General features: G+C 39.7%; 1 protein-coding gene across 3 annotated transcripts in view; it reads left to right on the top strand.

Moving 5' to 3' along the window:
- The first annotated feature begins 1,421 nt into the window (after nt 1-1,421).
- wars2 (tryptophanyl tRNA synthetase 2, mitochondrial) overlaps nt 1,422-19,783 on the top strand; it is a 124,664-nt gene continuing 106,302 nt past the window's right edge. The window contains exon 1 of one of the 3 annotated variants that reach the window (XM_048541378.2): nt 1,422-1,493. Coding sequence is in view for 1 of the 3 variants with exons in the window: in XM_048541377.2 (XP_048397334.2) it covers nt 1,893-1,985 (93 nt within the window). In the remaining 2 variants the exon portion in view is untranslated. Of the gene's footprint in view, nt 1,494-1,878; nt 1,986-2,021; nt 2,353-19,783 lie in introns of those variants that run through there. The other 2 variants (XM_048541377.2, XM_048541380.2) reach the window with 2 other exon arrangements.

The following is a 19,783-nucleotide window of genomic DNA, read 5'->3' as shown; positions in this document are numbered from 1 at the left end:
ATCTTGTTGATGGGACACACTGTGCAATGGATGTGGAAGTTGTGAATGTTTAATGTTCTGGATGGTGTTTTTTTGAAGCTGCACCTATCCAGTCAAGTGAAGAGTTTTCCATCACACTTTTGACTTGTGCATTGTAGATAGCAGATAAGCTTGAGGAGTCAGGAGGTGAGTTATGCACTGCCGAATTCCTGGCCTCTGGTCTGTTCTTGTAACCACAATATTTATAAGACTAGTTCCTGTTGAGCAGTAACACACCAGGATATTGATAATGTAGACACTGAATGTCAAAGGGAGATGGTTGTACTCTTTTTTTTTGTTGTTGGAGATGGTCATTACTTGGCACTCATCTAACATAAATGTCACTTCCTGATTGTCAGGTAAAGCTAGATCTTCCTGCATATGAACATAGTCTGCTTCTATATATGAAGTAAAATGAATAGAGCTGAACATTGCAAAATCTGTTAGAGTGAGCCAGCCATAGATGGATGGGTGTAGGATAAAACCACGAGGAGTTCCTATAGCAATATGCTGGGACTGAAGTAGACCTTTGTGATAGGTATGACTCCAACCAGTGGAGAGATTTCGCCTGATTTCCATCAATGTCAATTTTGCTGCACAGCTTGATGCTACACAGAGTTAAATGCCACTTTGATATCAAGGCTTGTCACTCTACCCTTGCCTGAGTTCAGCTCTTCAGTCTATACTTGACTAAGACTGTGAAAAGGTCATGTACTGGATTTCACGGGCAGAGGCGAAACTGAGAATGCGTGAGCCATTTATTACTTCATCATTCCCATTTGACAGCACTGTCAATGAGCCCTTCCATAACCCTGCCTTTTATGGATAGGGTTTAACTTGAGAAATTTAACCACATTTCTGGGTAGATGCCAGTGTGGCAACTGTATTAAAACAGCTTGGCTAAGGCCCTTCACCTTCTGGGTTCACTTCAGTCCCATGATCCTTGTACTGTATTCATAAGTTATATGTATGTGCAGTATACGAAGATGTCATTAAAATCATGAGCTGACCACTTGATGTCTGACTTCTTTTCCAAAACCCTCCCAACACGAACAGAGTTTACCAATAAGATGGAATTAAGATACAAAAGTACATGGTCTCTGATGACCTAAAAGTCCATGATGAACTGCCCACCCCGTGATGTGGGTAGTAATCTAATTCGCTGGGATGTAGCCTGGGCTGGAGATATTCGGCTGTGAAGCCAGACTAGATAAGCTGGAGATTTTATTAAAGCAGGGAAGGCTGAGAGAGGATCTGAATGAGATGTACAAAATTATGACAGGCATTCAAAAGAATAGATAGGGAGAAACCTGACCTCTCAGTAGAGGCAGTTTAGAGCAGATTTGAGGAAGGTCGTTTTGAACAGAGGGTTGTGGGTACCTGGAACTCACTGCCTGAATGTGTGGTAGAGGAAGGTACACTGAAGATGTTTAAGATCTAGTTAGATGAATGCTTGAAACACTGTAGCACACCAGGTACGAGAAAATAGAACAGATGGATGTCTGATAACTGCCATGAACATGATGGACTGAAAGGTTGATTACATGTTGTAAAGGTCTACGACTTGTTGACTTTCAAACGGGAAGGTAAAGATTAACTGGTACAGTAGGGATTGGTTCCTTTGATTTGTTATCATTATTTGTATTTATTTTGCAGTAAACGCAGCCCAAAGTAATAGAAACAGTTTGCTTTTCACCAGTTTTATGTCCGTATCTTCACGCTGCTTTGAATGCAGCAAAAAGGGAGATTTAACCCTTTGTTAATGAGCTGTGCTATTGAGAAGCTTGCAATGCATCAAGCAGACAGTGGCCCTCACCGTCCTCCGCGGTGATGTCATGTGACCTCACTGCTGACCCTTCACCTTTAACCCGAAGATGGCGGCGCCCGTTGTGAAGAGGGTGATGAGGTTTCCAGTTTCTAAACTCGGGATTAAATCCTTCAGCGTCGAATCCAGCCTGGCACCAAAGGTACTTGCGCCGCTCGAAGCCGCTGCCCCTGTATCCAGGCAGTGAGCCGGAACAGCGTGGCCTGCACTCACTGATAGCCGGGGAGTATGAGGCTTTGCTTCATGAGCTGGCGCGCTATGATGTAGAAGTTGCGAGTACTGCGATCCTTTTGCTAATGCAGCATTATCTTGCCCCGAAGCAAAGTCGGAATAATTTCTGTTCTGCCTGTAGTTCCTAGACGTAACTACAACGCTGGTATAAGTACGTACGAAGGAATGTAAATACATATGGTCTGTAATTTATGATTGACTCACCCTTTGGGTGCAGGGAGGAAGTTGAATCGTTCCGTTTCTGGTCTCCTTGTATCACTGTGGTGTGATTTAGCATTGTGAGTACCTCATTTTGATATGTAATTCGATAATGTTCATTGATATTGTTAGCTCTACTAGTGCCTGCATTGTAAACTGGCGACCTGTTGGGTATGTAAAGTAAAAACTGGTTGAACTGCTTCAATTATCAAATTAGGTAATTATGATGCTTCTAGAAGATGCAACCCCAGCAGCATGTCCTTTACATGTATTTTAAAAAAAATGAATAAACTATCATTAATTTTGGTTGTAACAGAGATAACGAAGTGTGGAGCTGGATGAACACAGCAGGCCAAGCAGCATGTTAGGAGTACAATGTGCTCCTGAGATGCTGCTTGGCCTGCTGTGTTCATCCAGCTCCACACCTTATTATCTCGGATTCTCCAGCATCTGTGGTTCCCATTATCTCATTAACTTTGGTTGTACCTATTTTTAATCTACCTGTTCAAACATTATGTGAAGACACATCTCCTGGGCAAGTGAGACTTGAACCTTCTAGCGCAGAGGTAGGGAAACTTTGTGGTTGTACTATTTTTGTGGTGGAAATTAATGCTGAAGAGCTCTTTTCTCTTTAAGAGTGATTGTTACAACCAGCTGAATTAATATCACTTGTTAATCTCAGGAGCTTCATTCTGGCAGAAATTGCTAGAGAAACTCAGCAGGTCTGGCAGCACCTGTGGAGAGAGAGATCCATTCTGAAAACGGGTCAGTGGACCTGAAATGTTGACTCTTCTTTTTTTTCCTCAGATGCTGGCAGACCTGCTGAGTTTCTCCAGCAATTTCTGTTTTTGTTTCAGATTTCCAGCATCTACAGTTCTTTTTTTTTTAATTTCAGAAATATTCTTAAAATGTCTCTTTGTATATTTACATTGTCACAAATGCATTTCAGTTCACTTCAAGGGCGGTATGCTATGGTGCACACCGATTGGGCATACTTGAAGGATGTCATAAGTAGGGCCCATCTCACCAACTTCATTTGAGGTATCTACGATTGTGCTTTGTGTGGCAACACTGTACACTTTTTACGGTAGGCCTATACTCTGTACTTGAGTATACATGGCAATAAAATCTAAATCTATAAACAGATTCTGTTGATTCAGCTTTATAATAGTGTCCAAGCCAGACAAGCTCCCAGCCTATTACATTTCATTGCTCTACACAAGTCACAGAAAAACAGAAATCATTGCTCTTTATTTATTGTTGTCTAATTTCTCTGTGATAAGTCAAAAATTACCCAGAGAAACAACTACATGAAATTTAACAAATTCCAGATATACATAACCTTCTGTACTAAGGAGTGGGTTAAGAAGGAAATGAAATGAGATGATAATAATGAAATGAAAGAAAAGGAAGTGGATAATTGCAAGTGATGTGGATGTTGAGTCATGGAGTTACCTTTAGAAGAAGTGATGGAATACTTATTTCAAAGGATATTGTGAGATTTTTAAAGATGAAAATAGAAACTATAAGGTGGTAAAGTATAGGAAGGCAGTTACAGATTTTAAAAAAAATTATTTACATTCATGTAGTACTTCTGTAAGTACCATATACTCTTTATAGCCAACAAAATACTTTGACGTGTAGTTAGTGTTGTAACATAAGAAATGTGCCTGTCAAGTTGCACACAATGCACTCCGACAAAGACAGATGTGATAATAACCAAATCATCTGCTTCTCTGATATTGATTCAGGGATGCATATTGGCCAGGACCCTGGGGATAACTCCATTGTTCTTCTTTGGAATAGTGCTTTGGGATCCTTTTACATCCATCTGAAAGGGCAAGTGTGATCTCAGTTTTATCGTTTCATCTGAAAGATGACACCTCTTATGTACTGAAGTGGAGTTCAGAGTTTTATGCGCAAATGCTGGAGTGGGACTTGAACTGAGAATATTATGACTGAAATGAGTATGTTACCAGTTGAGTCATGACTGACATGTAAAGTAGAAGTTACCAATAAGAAGTAGATGGTTAATGTTGGTTAATTGCTACAGTGCGTATTATAGGGTAGTATTTCAAAGACTGTACAGTCATGCCAGAATGGAGTGGAGAAGTTGTATTTTGGTTTCACTGGATTCAGGCCCTGGTCTATTATGATATAAATATCACAGAACTATACAAGACATTCAGTTACAGTTTTAGTTGTGTCCAGCCCAGTCAATGTATAGTATTGTCCTTTCTTCCCAGAATCATCTTGTTACTGACACCTTAAACTCATTTTTGCCCACCTGTTTCCCTGCTTCCAAAGGGGTGGGACTAGCCAAAAGCTTGGAATTTCAACAGGTGATCATCTTAAAATCATTATGAAAGCATACATTTTTAACAAGTAAAATATTGCAAGGGACTTCACAAGTCTATCATCAAACAAAATTAGCACCAACCTACATGAAGTGGTTTTACAGAAGATGACTAAAAGAGTGATCAAAATTGTAGGTTTTGAGGAGCATCAAGATATGATCAGCAAAGCTCTGGATGACCCAAATTTTACAGAGTGAGCTCTGAAAAATTTTTTAAATGCCCAAATGTGTCACATTTTACCAAGTGAAGATGTCTGTGTTTTTCAGAATGTGGCTTTTCTTTCAAGGCAAAATGATTTGAAAATCATGATTTTGGAATGGATAAAAATAATATAATTTGAATTAGTTAACTATGTGTTGCAAACCAACTGCCTTTCACTCATCACTAGGATCACTGTGTTCTAGTCAGACTATGGGGTTCCTTATTCCTTGCATCACTAGAGTAATTTCAGAAATTGCAGTACTGATACACTCATAAAATTTTCGCAGTCTGCTCTCAATCTCTGCAGAGTGTTATGGTTATTGTTAAAAGTACACGTTATCTTGGCTCAGTGAAAGCATCTGCAGCTGAGTCAGACGGCCTTACATTCAGTCCCCTCTGCAAAGCATTCAGCAGAACTGCATTAAGAGTATGTTGCATTGTAGGAGGTGAAAACTTTCAGACTACGTACAATACCAGAGCCATGTAATCTTGTTCAGATGAATATGGGAACTCCTGTGACACTGTCCAAAGTAAGCAACATTTATTCCTGCATCAACATCTCCAGACAAGATAAGCTCAATTTATCCAATTGTTCTAGGTCTTTCATGTGTTTTGTGTGCTGTGTTTGTCTTCATAACAATTATTGCACTTCAAAAATAATTAATTAGTGTGTAGCATTTGGATATGGTTTGAGGTTTAATGTTTTATAACATACAGCTAGGTGAGGCTACATAATTACATTTTGGCAAATATTTATGTAACGTTGAAAATGTACCAATTTTTAAGTGAAAAGTTCTCAAAGGAATGCAGTTTTTGGCCATTTACTCCCTTTGAAGGCATAGACTTTACTGTATTTTTGAGGCTGGATTGCTGGAACATGACAGTTATTTCCTTACTCTTTCTCAGTGCAGAAGACCAAGATATGATAGGCATGAAGGATAAGGAAAAGGATGAGATATCAGTGTTTACACTTGGAAATTCTTTTAAGGGCGACTATGCCAATCAGCAGGACAACCAGTGCTATAGGCTAAGAATAATATAATTTAGAAGGATCATATTTGGCACAAGTTCACACAATTCATAAAATATGAAGAGTGCTAATTGCTCATGTTTATTTTTCTGTTAAAGGAACCAAATGAAAATTAATGAATGTAAATCACTGCTTGTAACTGTTAGAAAGTGAAACCAACTGAATTCTTTGATGGGCCCTGATATATTGCGCTGGGTATTAGTAAAAATGAAGTTACAAGTATGTAAATTTTGGGGAGAATTGATTGCATAATTTTGCTGTAAACCTATGTCATTATCTATACCGTGTGAAAGAGTGCTAAATGGCTCATCTCTTTTGCATTAAAGCAACCAAATAAGAAATATCCTTTATCTCCATAGGTCTCTATTTCTGATCAGAATATTTTCGTTTTAATGGTTGAGTTATATGTTGCATCCTCCTTCTCTTCTTTCCCCAACTCCCCCTTGCCCCTCCACCCCAAATGAGGTTTTGTAATCAATAATGTCATTAAATACTAAAGAGAAAATAATCAAAGAATGAAAAGAGGAGGAGAATAAGGAAACCAAGGACTAAAACCTGCAAAAGAGAATGAATGAACTTGGAGCTTTGGAGGGCTGAGGTACTGGGGGCTGCAAGGGTATTTGGAAAGAAGCAGAGTAGACGAAAGCAAAGATACACTTGATGTGCAGGGCTGACTTTGGCCCAATCCCCAGACTGCAAAGACATGGATTCCCACACTCTGGAAAAATCAACACCAGACTGATTTTGGCCGACCCTATTGACTGGAATCAGACTAGCCTATTGACTGAATATGGCTGTAGTCCTGACTGATTGTAGGCCCCCTTCACCCCACAAAGGACTGCTCCCCTTTGACTTTCGCACATGGCCATTTGCATGAAGCACATAGTGTGCTTGCAATGTAACTCCCTGGCACGTGCTGCAGGTCTGACACTGATGTAGAGTGGTGCTGCAGACGACCTTATCTAACAGATATTTTTCAGTACTCCCTACCGTCATAAACTGCCTTTTCCTCTGCACTCAAGAACAATACCTGCCACAGATGCTAAGCAGGATGAACTAATGATCTGGTTTGATAAGAAATAGTGTAAAGTGTGCAGAGGACGGCAGCTTTTAAATGAGTATAAAATGAGTGAGGGCTCTGAAAGTGAGCTAAGACTCATTAGATGGATCTTGAATAACTGCATGAGATGCATTTATGTCCCTGCCTTCAAAGTGAACTGGTAGAAGCATACAAGTAGTCGTGCCCAAGATTACTTATTGACATCTCGAACTTGGAATTCCAACATGTTTTTATTTAAAAGGATGTACAGAGGAACAGGAGTAGGCCACTCAGCCTCTCTACTCCCTTCCACCATTCAATGACAATGTGGTTGAACTGTAGCCTAACTCCATACTCTGGACCTGCCTTTGGCTCATATCCCTTAAGTACCTTGTACTTAACAAATATATAAAGATATATCTATCTAAGATTTAAAATTAACAACGGATCTTGCATCTGCTGCAGTTTGTTGAAGAGAATTTGAAAAATGTACCACCCTTTGTATGTTGAAATGCTACCTAACATCTTTCCTGAATGGCCTCGCTCTACTTCTCAGACAGTGCCCCCTTGTTCTAGAATCCCCAAACTGTCGAAATAGTTCGTCTTTACCTACCTAAGACTAAGATTGCTGGAGTAGCAGATAGTGAAGGGGACTGTTGGAGAATGCAGCAGAATATAGATAGATTGGAGAGTTGGGCAGAGAAATGGCAGATGGAGTTCAATCCAGGCAAATGTGAGGTGACGCATTTTGGAAGATCCAATTCAAGAGCGAACTATACAGTAAATAGAAAAGCCCTGGGGAAAATTGATGTACAGGGAGATCTGGGTGTTCAGGTCCATCGTATCTTGAAGGTGGCAACGCTGGTGGATAGAGTGGTGAAGAAGGCATACGGCATGCTTTCGTTCATCAGACAAGGTATTGAGTACAAGAATTGGCAGGTCATGTTACAATTGTGTAGGACTTTAGTTCGACCACATTTGGAATAAAACTTAGCTGAGCTTCTTAAGAGAGATATCTGTCCTGCCATAAGTGTGAAGCAGTAGCAGATCTGATCTCAACCTCTTGTTTGTTCTGGCTGTCCTCAATCACTGCTATTCACGTTCCGAGGTGCAGTCACCTTTACCTTTGTTCCTCCTAATGTACATATTAAATAAGTAACTGGATCAGAGATGTGGTTGTAACCAGTTATGGTTAAATGAATGCAACAGCCAAACTTTTCCACAATGATTTGAGGTAAAAACATATTCTGGTATGTTGCTTCATCTCAGGCTGAAAAGATATTTATGGCTGAAAACACTCGAGCTCCCTTCTTGGAAGTCCAAGTAGACTTGACACAACTGCCTGGTTCTAAACATTTTAAATTTTATGTAAAGCTGGGTTTAACATGATTTATTTTGATGTAGCTCAAAGACAGTGAGCATGATCTTTAATTTGAAAACTTTAGGGAATCCTTAACAACATTTTAAATTCAAATTGCTGGCTTGTCACTTTATTTTAAATTCAAGTACTGTAGTTGGCTGCCTTATACAGAGTTAAACTGCATTGTTTGATTCCATATAAAGTAGACAGATATGGTTCAAGTTTTAATGTGAAAGCAAACTATGTCTACTGCAGATCATAGAAATCTGAAATAAAAAGACAAAATGCTGAAAGTAGTCAGGTTGGGCAGCATCTCTGGACAGAAACAATTAACATTTCAGATCAACTAACCTGATTTGTATATTGGCCCCAGCTTTTGTCTTTGGAAGACTGCTTGAAAAAGTGCAACAACCGATTGAGTGAGTTATCGAGCTATGTTGCATAAATCTTCTCTCTTTTATATTCAGAGAGATAAAAAGAGCTTTTTATTCCTTTCCTGTGATCGGAGTAACTTACTTTCCATTTTGAAAAAAATATGTATATTGCTTTCAAAATTAACCAGCCATATTAATGGGATATATTGTTCTTGCTAATAATTGAATTGAACATGGATATCATATTATTTTTAAATATTTGCTTTTTAAGTATTGTACACAATGAATGTTCTGCCATGATAATGGTGTTTCATATAATGTGTTCTTTGAATATTGAATTTTACATGAGTAGTTAGAGCAGACCAGCTCTTACTTTGTAGATAAAGAATTTCCAGTGAGTTTCTCTCTCTCTGTGTCTTTTGATACTTTCAATTCTGTTACACCTTTACTTTCTTTTACTGTCCGTTTCCTTTTTGATTGTATGCTGTCGTCCAGCTTTCTTTGTGATCAACATAATTCCAGAGTGACTCCCCTGTCAGCCCGCCCTACCCCTTTCTTTCCTAGTACTATTTACATGAATGTTTTAATGATAACTGGAGTTTTCAGATAAAAGAAGTTGCAGTTGATTCTCCCCAACACCTTACGCAATGAATAAAAGATCAACTGTAAAATTATCATGCTTTTCAACTTTGTTAGGCCTTGTAGTAATTTACAAGTAAATTTGACTTGAGATTGAAAGAATGTGTTTTTACTTGTCACATGTAACAATGCTAGTCACTTTAGCTTTCAGAAACCATGTGTGAAACAGATGTTTTTTTGAGGACACATTACAGTGGAACCACTGACTGTAGAGTACATCCCACAAACAAGGAATCTCTTACAAGTTACCAGATGTAAAGCAGTGAGGATTTTCCTTCTGAATTTCAGAAATTATACATTCAGGATTTTTAACTTTGATCAGACATTTTATAAACTATCTTTTTCTAATTGGAGCAGACTTTTTAAAAATTCTGTTGGCTGACAGCATGTGATAGAGTAAATGTGTCCTAGCGGTTCTCCTGCATTACTGATGAAGCAAAGTTCTTAATGTGATTTTTTTTATTCCAATTTATAAGAGATAGGAGAGTAAGTATAAAATATTCAATGTAAATGATCCTTCTTTCAATTGGATTGCAAATTTCTTTAAAATTGCTGAAGTTTCAGATCGTTTTATGAAGGCGTATGTGTATGAAGTTGCTTCCTTTTTCAGAGTATAACATCTATGTAAAGTAAGAATTATTTAGGCCATGAGAAGATAATGGTCATTTTATTAAAAGTATGTTTTCCTTAAGCAAATGGTGGCTCCCTTTAATTTTGGTAAATCACTGAACTTATTTTTGTGAGTACTGTCATGGACCAGAATGGAAGTAATAAAATGAGCTTGGACTTGGTTACCTGTGTGTGGCAATAACACTGAGAATCTTCAGGAATAGTCTGATGGTTGGGCATATGAGACAGCAAAATAATTTGTGTCCCAAAGGTTAAACAGAAGTGGGACTGATGATGGGACAATGGCACAGGAAGGGAAGTCATTTCAAGAAGGTGTAGTGGTCATGTTGGAAGTGAGGAAAATTGGAAACAACAATATATTACAATGAAATGGAGCACAAAGGACAGGCCATGGAGAAACCATGAGTAAATGGTTCCAAGATCCTAAATGCCAGGTTAAGCAAGATAAAGAGTTTGAATACAAGTCTAGAAGAAGTAATTGGATAGATTACTGCAACAAGATGCGATTGAACAAACATGTAGTTGGACAGTGTGAAGGAGATGTGTTTTCCAAAGAAGAGGGGTATACTATGCCTGTAAATGGGGTGAGTGGACAATTTAGATGCTGTCAAATGTGTGTCTTTTCCTGGAGTTCATAAACTAACTATAACTTCAATCCAGATGTCTGAAAATAAATATAAGTGACGGTGATCCAAGAGGTGATTTGCGATGAAAAGATCAAAAGCAAAATACTACAGATGCTGAAAGTCTGTAGTAGAACGTAAAATGACATGAATATTCAGCAGGTCTGATACTGTCTGTGGAGAAAGAAACTGCGCTAGTATTTGAAACATAGGTCCACCATTGTTGCTGGACGTATAGGTTAACAGCACTTTGTGTTGGAGGAGCAGGAGAGCTGACTTTTCGGGTCAGGTCCCAAGACCCAATTTGAAACATCAGCTTTCCTGTTCCTCTGTTGCTGCCTAGCCTGCTGTGTTCCTCCAGCTCTACACTGTTATCTCTGACTGCAGCATCAGCATTTCTTACTGTCTCTGAGCACTTTGCGTTGGCTGTGTTTGTTGCCACTGAAATTGCTGCGGGCTTACTCAGCCCACGTGAAGTTGCAATGCCTGTAATATCACAACCAGCAACAGAACAGATAGCTTTGTGCTTCAAGGGATAGGACCATAGTAACATTGAGCAAGTCAAAGATATTTTAACAAGTGCAACAACAATAAAATTGTTCTTTTTCAAAATGTTTTCCAATATACAAGCCTTACATGTTGTTTGATGTGACTCCACCAACCTTTATATCATGGTTAAAGACTGTAGTTTTCACAGAATATTGAAGCTCAAAGCACCAGGTAAAAATCTTGCGATCGTGGGTTGTTTTCTGCCTTTGTCTTTATCGCTTGGCTGCCCCCTGTTCGCCACCTCACTCCTCCACATTCGTGATTGTCTCCCTGCTGCTCTCTGCCTTACCTCCTCCTTGTTTGCTCCAAGTGAGTGAAATAACAGGGTGGCAAGTTGGGGGCTCACAATAAAGAATCCAAAGCAGGATGGACACTGGGGTAGCAAGGAAAGCAGAGAGCGGGATGAGCAAGTGGGTGTCAGACATTCAGTGCGTGTAAAATGAAGATGAGTGGCACCAACTTCCTGTTCCAGTATAGTGGCAGAGCATACACTGTTTCTATTCTTACTTCATGATAAGAAACAGAAATGTGGGGACTTCTTTGAGAATGTTCTTTAGATTGTAGGAATTTGCAAGAAAAGGGAGCAGTGGTAAGTTGGTTTTGAGCCAAATCATGGAGTGTCCCATTGAACAAACGTTGGAAATAGCTAACGTCATAGATTGAAGACTATTAATGCAAGTCTGACTAATTTGCAGTAGGTTGGTACAGGTATCAATGGTCATGGTGAGTTGGACCACATAGAGAAGAGTGTATATAATAAAAGGATCAATGAAAGTGAAGGATCCAGACCCAAAACATCAGCTTTCCTGCTCCTCTGATGCTGCTTGGCTCGCTGTGTTCATTCAGCTGTGCATCTTGTTATCAATGAAAGTGAAGATGTTATCTGTTGTTATAGTGTGTAACGATAGTAACAGCATCTAAGACTAGCTAGTCACAGTATCTGTTAAAAGAAACAGAGAAGCAGGAGGTGGCCATTTGACCCTTTGAGCCTGCTCCGCCATTCTTCATGATCATGGCTGATCATCCAACTCAATAGTCTAATCCTGCTTTCTCCCCATAACCTTTGATCCCATTCACCCTAAGTGCTATATCTAATTACCTCTTCAATACATTTGATGTTTTGCATCAACTGCTTCCTGTGGTAATGAATTCCATAGGCTCACTACTCTTTGGGTGAAGAAATGTGAACTCATCTCCGTCTTAAATCTTTATCCCGAATCCTGATACTGTGACCCCCTGGTTCTGGATACACCCACCATCCTCCCTGCATCTACCCTGCCCAGTCTGTTAGAATTTATAACTTACTATGAGATCCCAACTCCTACCACCACCCCCCCCCCTCCCCAATCAATATTCTGAACTCCAGTGAGAACAAACCCAGCCTAACAATCTCTCCTCCTATGTCACACTTGCCATCCGTGGAATCAGCCTGGTAAACTTTTGCTGCACTCCCTCGAGAGCAAGAACATCCTTACTCAGAAAAGGAGACCAAAACTGCACACAGTATTGTAGGTGTGGCTTCACCAAGGGACTGTATAACTGCAACAACATCCCTGCACCTTTACTTGAAACTTTTCACAATGAAGGCCAACATACCATTTGCCTTCTTTACCACCTGCTGCACCTGCATGCTTACCTTCACTGACTGGTATACAAGGACACCCAGGTCCTACTGCACACTACCCCCTCCCAATTTACAGCCATTCGGGTAGTAATCTGCCTTTTTGTTTTTGCTTCCGAAGTGAATAATCTCACATTTACTTAAATTATAATACATCTGCCATTGATTTTCTCACTCGCCCAAGTAGAGATCATGCTGAAGGATCTCTGTATCCTCGTCACAGTTCACCCTCCCACTCAACTTTTTGTATCATCTGATTTAGTTGAGGAAACTACATGTCATATCTCATGTTTGTGGATGACACAAAGTGGGTGGGAGGATATGCTGTGAGGAGGATACAGGGAGGCTTCAGTCTTAATGGGAACTGCAGATGCTGGAGAATCCAAGATAATAAAATGTGAGGCTGGATGAACACAGCAGGCACAGCAGCATCTCTGGAGCACAAAAGCTGACGTTTCGGGCCTAGACCGCTTCAGTGTGATTTGGGTACTGAGTAAATGGGCAAATACATGGCAAATGATAAATGTGAGGTTTATCGACTTTGGTACCACAACTAGGCATGCAGATTATCTGAATGACAATAGAGTGGGGAAATGCAGAGATCCAACGAGACCTGGGTGTCATTTTACAGCAGTTGCTGGAAGTTGCACACAGGTACAGCACGTGATAAAAATGGCAAATAGTACATGGCCTTCCTCGCAAGAGGATTGGAATGCAAGAGTCGGGATGTCTGACTATAATTATACAGGGCGTTAGTAAGACCATACCTGGAGCATTATGCGCAGTTTCGGTTTCTTCATCTGAGGAAGGATTTTCTGGCTATAGTGGGAGTACGCAGAAGCATTACCAGACTGGTCCCTGGGTTGATGGGACTGACACATGTGGAGAGACTGGATCAGTTAGGACCATATTCAGTGGACTTTAGAAGAATGAGGCAGATTTCATAGCCTATAAAATTTTAACAGATTAAACAGGATAGATACAGGAAGGATGTTCTCGTTGACTAGGGAGTCCAGAACCAGTGATAATAATCAAAGGGTGAAGGTTAGGCCTTTATAGGACAGAAATAAGGAAGAAAGCAGTGTTACAGGAATAGGGCAGGGGGTGGGTCTGGTGGGATGCTCTTTGGAGGGTTGGCGTGGACTCAATGTGCTGAATGGCCGCTTTCCACACTATAGGGCTTGAGCATGTGGACATCAAAGACTTTCAAGAAAGATGTAAATATATTTCTTAGGACTAAAGGGACAAGAGTTAGTGGGGGGGAAGTAGGAACACGATACTGGGTTGGATGGTCAGCCTTGATCATATTAAATGGCGGAGCAGGCCTGAAAGGCTACTCCTACTACTGTGTTTTATGTTCCTGTGTAAAAAGTGAAGTTTTTTTTCAAGGATTGACTTCTGTTAAAAGCAGAAAGTTGGAGTTTGGCAGTGCTTATGAATGGACGTTGGGTTGGGCCAAATGAACACAAGAGAAGATAACAAAATGAGTTAATGGAAGTTGAATTCTGAAGGATAAATAGATGTAGCACAAATTTGAGTGAAAAGTAGAAGGGAGGAGATTTTGGTCAACAAAATGCTCACAAATTTTGATAATAATTCTTCAGAGGTGAGATTTTCTCACTGATGTAGATGAAATCAAGTAAAATCTTTACTACCAGCATAGATTTTCAGGCAAATCTGATTTAAACTGTGGATTTCACCACATCTGGGATCTTGTGTTGTTTATTGCGCACATCTCAATAATGAATACAGACAGTGATGGAAAGAGAGTGAGTTGGTCAGCTGTTGATATAAGATTCACTCCAACTTAGAAACTGAAGTACTCTTATGTAATATTATACATGGAATAGAGCAGGAGGTATAATACATTAAACCAGGTGCTATTTTTGAGATTTGACCATACATTCACAAAGTACACAACTTTTAATCCAATAACAACAGAAATTATTAAATTACTCCTCATGTCCCAAGGTATACAGGAACATTTTACTGCCATTATATACACTTTACAAAGGCCTAACACATTAACACATTACTGAAATGGTTAGAAATGGTTGAAATTCATAACTTCTAATACATGTCTGTTTTCCCTCTCCTGTTCTTCTCTCTGCAGACCAGAATACTATATATCCATTTTTTTTGTACCCAGTCTTTTTTTTTCTTCAAAGCTGATACCTCCCTTCAAAAAGTTTGAATCATGAAGTAATGCAGGATCGAATCATGAAGTAATGCAGGATCAAACCATGAACTGTAGCTCCATGTAATATTAGAAATGCCAGGAAGGCTGTCCCAAGGGTCCTGGCAAAATATTGGAAGGAAAGCCTTGTAAAATACATAAAATGAACAATATGGTCTTATTTAGGGGCATTCTGTTAGGTTTTATGCGCTGTAATTATACCGCTTTATCCTTCACAAATCACATAAAATTCGGTTTGAAAGGAGAAAATGTGCTCTCGTCTAAAATTTTAAAGTAATTTCTAATAAATGAGAAACTGATGCTGATTCAATAATAAGAATGGAACTGGTTGTGTAATGGTAGCTTTTAACACTTAAACTACTGATTACAATTGTAAATCTCTAATAGATTAATGAAAAGATCTTTTCTTGGTGCTCAAACCTCAGTACAGAATCCACAGAATACCAAGTTATTTGTTTCAATTAAATGTAATCTATTCTCTGGCACTGGATTGTTATGTGATTTTCTTTCCATTCCATAATTGAGGCAAGTTCAGTGGCTGCTTCCTGTACTTTGAAGTATGTATTAGGTGAAATAGATGGTCTTTCCTTAAACAGATTCCTCAAAGTTTATTACTGACTATGTCTTGGTGTGTTCCATTGTATAATTTGCTTTGATAGCAAACTATTTCTTACACTTAACAAAACTTTCGGTTTTGAAATTTATTGAATATCTTGTTAATTCAGTTGAACCAACAGTGCAGCAAGCACAAAATAAACAAGTAGGAAGATCGCTTATAAATTGGCTTTGCAGCTACTTGCTGTAACTTGAATTCAAGTAAAAACGCATGCAAGCTAATTTTTTTTTATTTCCAAATAATGCAAACTCAGAAAAACAGTGAATTATTGGAGGGACAAGGTAAAAACATTGTAATAATTGGACCGGAATTTGATGAGTGGGTCTTCTCATAACATGCCTCGTTACACTTTACCCCTTTTCAACTTCAGCTAAAATCTTTTGCCTTTGGAATTGCTGGAAGTGGGAATTAATAATTGCCAGTTGTGAAACTGTAAGGAATTCAGTGCATCTAGGACTTTGGTTACCAATTGGGCTTGCAATATTAGGAACCAATTCAATTTAATGATAGCGAGCACAGAGGAAAGGGAGTGAAGGAATACCATGACCTAAGAGTTACATTGAGTACAGAAAGAGAAATGGAGGCATGAAAACTTTTTTAAATTGAGGAAAACTTTAAGTAAAATTTAGAGAAGTATTATTTTAAAAAAAACCTATAGAAACAATTTTCTGCGCTCAGGAATAAGTATCAGTAATTTCACTTCATTTTCTGCTCTGGAGAGATTGATTGACATTGCAGGAACATCGTAAAATGGGCTTTTAGCTATGAAGCATCTATCCTAACTTTCTGCATCCATTGGGGAGACAGCAGCATTATCTTGAAACTCACGATTTTGCACTCCTGTGTTTTCACAAGGCTAATGGTGAAAATCTGGAAACAACTTGTGTCAGTTTGGAACTCCTGAAAGTGCCTGTACCCATGAATTGTTGAATGGCTTTATGGTGATAATAACATGCGCATTAAACTCACCTTTATTTTCCCAACAATTTCTGGTCCACTAAGTGCTAAAACAATTGATCAAATAGAATGCCAAAAGGAGTTCATATGTATTAATAACATTATTTTCAATTCCACTGGGTTGCCTGAAGGTGCAGTCTTTTTCAGTGCTGTCATTGCCACAGGATACATGGAGCTGAAAGTGGAACTGTACTTGCAGCATAATAAAATGTGAGGCTGGATGAACACAGCAGGCCAAGCAGCATCTCAGGAGCACAAAAGCTGACGTTTCGGGCCTAGACCCTTCATCAGAGAGGGGGATGGGGGGAGGGAACTGGAATAAATAGGGAGAGAGGGGGAGGCGGACCGAAGATGGAGAGTAAAGAAGATAGGTGGAGAGGGTGTAGGTGGGGAGGTAGGGAGGGGATAGGTCAGTCCAGGGAAGACGGACAGGTCAAGGAGGTGGGATGAGGTTAGTAGGTAGCTGGGGGTGCGGCTTGGGGTCTCTTGGGGTCCCTCCCTACCTCCCCACCTACACCCTCTCCACCTATCTTCTTTACTCTCCATCTTCGGTCCGCCTCCCCCTCTCTCCCTATTTATTCCAGTTCCCTCCCCCCATCCCCCTCTCTGATGAAGGGTCTAGGCCCGAAACGTCAGCTTTTGTGCTCCTGAGATGCTGCTTGGCCTGCTGTGTTCATCCAGCCTCACATTTTATTATCTTGGAATCTCCAGCATCTGCAGTTCCCATTATCTCTGTACTTGCAGCAAGCTGGATGTGATTCAGATGGAACCAATACAGAAAATGTAGATATTGATGTTTCTGAGCTTCACCTTCATTTGAAATTCAATCTTTGGAGCTTAATTTATCGGGTTTACCATAAAATAAAGCTTGTATGGCCATGTTCATCTAGACTGCAATATGGAAACAGAATTCATCCCTTTGTAATTAGGATGGATGTAGATGTTCTCTGAAAAATCTATTTTGATTTTGGTTCAGTAAACCCATGTTAGATTCCATTTAATTCTTCTTCACTTGTTATAGTTGGTTACGTTGCTTTCATGTGAATCTTTAGAATGAAGCTAGCAGGTAGGCTATTCCTTGGGTCACACCTCAGACTTCTTAAGATATTTGAGTAATATTTACTATTTTGAATCTCCTTTTAGTATTTTCACATACATTTTGCCTTCTTGGCAAGTTTTAAGCGATCCATTTTAATTGTCACTTTTTAAAAATGGTTTGCATGCAATATTTATATTGTACGTTTTCTTCAGGTTACAAAACTTGTTCAAGGCCATGTGCCATAATGAAGAAGCTACAGGTACTCCAAAATGTAATTACTGTTTCATCTATGCTACAAGCTAAGCAATACAACAAGTCAGGAGCAATGTCAATCCTGTAAAATGTGTTCCTTGTGAATGAAAGTGCCTGAGAATTACCACAAGGCAGCAGGGGCTATTGGTCAGTTTATTGGGCATTAATTAGCAATACGTTTCCCATAGCTTAGGTTGGAGCAACAATATATTTAAAGTCCAATATTGTCCTGGTTTCTCGCAGGATAAGTTTGCAAGAATTATTTTGCTATGGACCTGCTGGAGAACATTGTTCCAGGCAGCAGGGGGGCACTGGAACACGAGGCATCAGCAATTAGTGAGCTGAAATACTCCTACCTGGCAGGCAGCGGTCGTCCAGTCTGAAAAACAACCCTCCACCAGCACCCTCTGTCTCTGCTGCAAGCCAGCTTTGAATCCAATTGGCAAGCTCTCTGTGAATCCCAAATGATCCAACTTTACTAATGAGTATATCATGTGGACTCTTATCAAAGGTTTTTCTTAAGTCTATATAGACTTACTTTATAGTTTACTGCTCCGCTCTCATCAGCCTTTTTTGGTTATATCCTCAAAAAACTCAGTCAAATTTGTGAGACATAATTTTCCATGCACGTTGCCATACTGAATATCCTTAATCAGTCTTTTCGTCTCCAAATGCATGTAAATCCTATCTCCCCAAATCCCCTCCAACAACTTAATTACCTCTGATGTCAGACTCACAGATCTATAGGCACAACATTAGCCACCCTCCTGTCCTCCAGCACCTCACCTGTGGCTCTAGATATCGCCAGTACCTCTGCTGGGGACCTTGCAATTGCTCCCCTGACTTTCCACAACACCCTGGCTCAGGCTGTGGGGTTTTACCCACTTCTATGTTTTTTTAAGACCTCCAGTATCTTCTCTCCTGTAATGTGGATTGTTTTCAAGGCTTCAATATTTTTATCTCTGAGTTCCCTAGCCTCTGTCTTTTACCACAGTAAAAACTGACCCGAAATGTTTGTTTAGTATCTCTTCCATCTCCTGTAAGCCCACACATAGACAAACCTGTTGATCTTTCAGGGACCTATTCTTTCCCTAGTTGCTCTTTTTTGCTCTTAATTTACTTGTAGAATCTCTTTGGATTATCCTTAACCTTACCTGCCAAGACTATCTCATATCTCCTTTTGCCCTCCTGATTTTCCTGTTATGAATGTCCCTACACCCTTTATACTCTTCAAGAGATTCACTTGATCCCAGTTGTCTATATCTAATATATGCTGCCTCCTTATTTTGACCAGAGCCTCAATATCTTTGTTCATCCATTGTTTCCTCTTCTTCTCAGCCTTACCCTTCACTCTCATAGGAGCATAATACCTCGAAACTCTGGTTATCTCACTTTTGAAAGCTTCCGACTTGCCAGCCATTTCTTTACCTGTAACCAGCGTTGTTCCACAGGGATCAGTGCTGTGTCCACTGTTGTTTGTCATTTATGTAAATGATTTGGATGAGAAGTTCGGAGATTTAGTAAGTTTGCAGATGGCACCAAATTTGGTGGTATAGCTGACGGTTCAGAAGCTTATCCAAGATTACAAAGAGATCTTGATCAATTGGGCCAATGGGCTGAGGAGTGGTAGATGGAGTTTTACTTGGATAAATGCGAGATATTGCACATAGGCAAAACAAACAAGGGCAGAACTTGTACAGTTAATGGTAGGGCCCTAAGTAGTGTTGTCAAAGAGACCCAGAGGTCCAAGTACATAGTTCTTTGAAAGTTGCATCACAGGTAGGCAAGGTGGTTCATTGCTCAGACAATTCTAATAGGAGATGGAGTGTCATGTTGAGGTTATACAGGACTTGGTGAGGTCACTTTTGGAGCACTGCGTTTAGTTATAGTTGCCCTGCCATAGGAACGATATTATGAAATTAGAGAGGTCCATAAAAGATTTGATAAGGATATTGCCAGGACTGGACAGTTTCAGCTATCGGGAGAGGCTGGGGTTTTATTCACCTGGAGTGTCAGAAGCTAAGGGA

Source organism: Stegostoma tigrinum, chromosome 12, assembly GCF_030684315.1.
Source record: "Stegostoma tigrinum isolate sSteTig4 chromosome 12, sSteTig4.hap1, whole genome shotgun sequence".
In the NCBI taxonomy this organism is placed as follows: Eukaryota; Metazoa; Chordata; class Chondrichthyes; order Orectolobiformes; family Stegostomatidae; genus Stegostoma; species Stegostoma tigrinum.
This window is presented reverse-complemented; position numbering and strand designations above follow the sequence as displayed.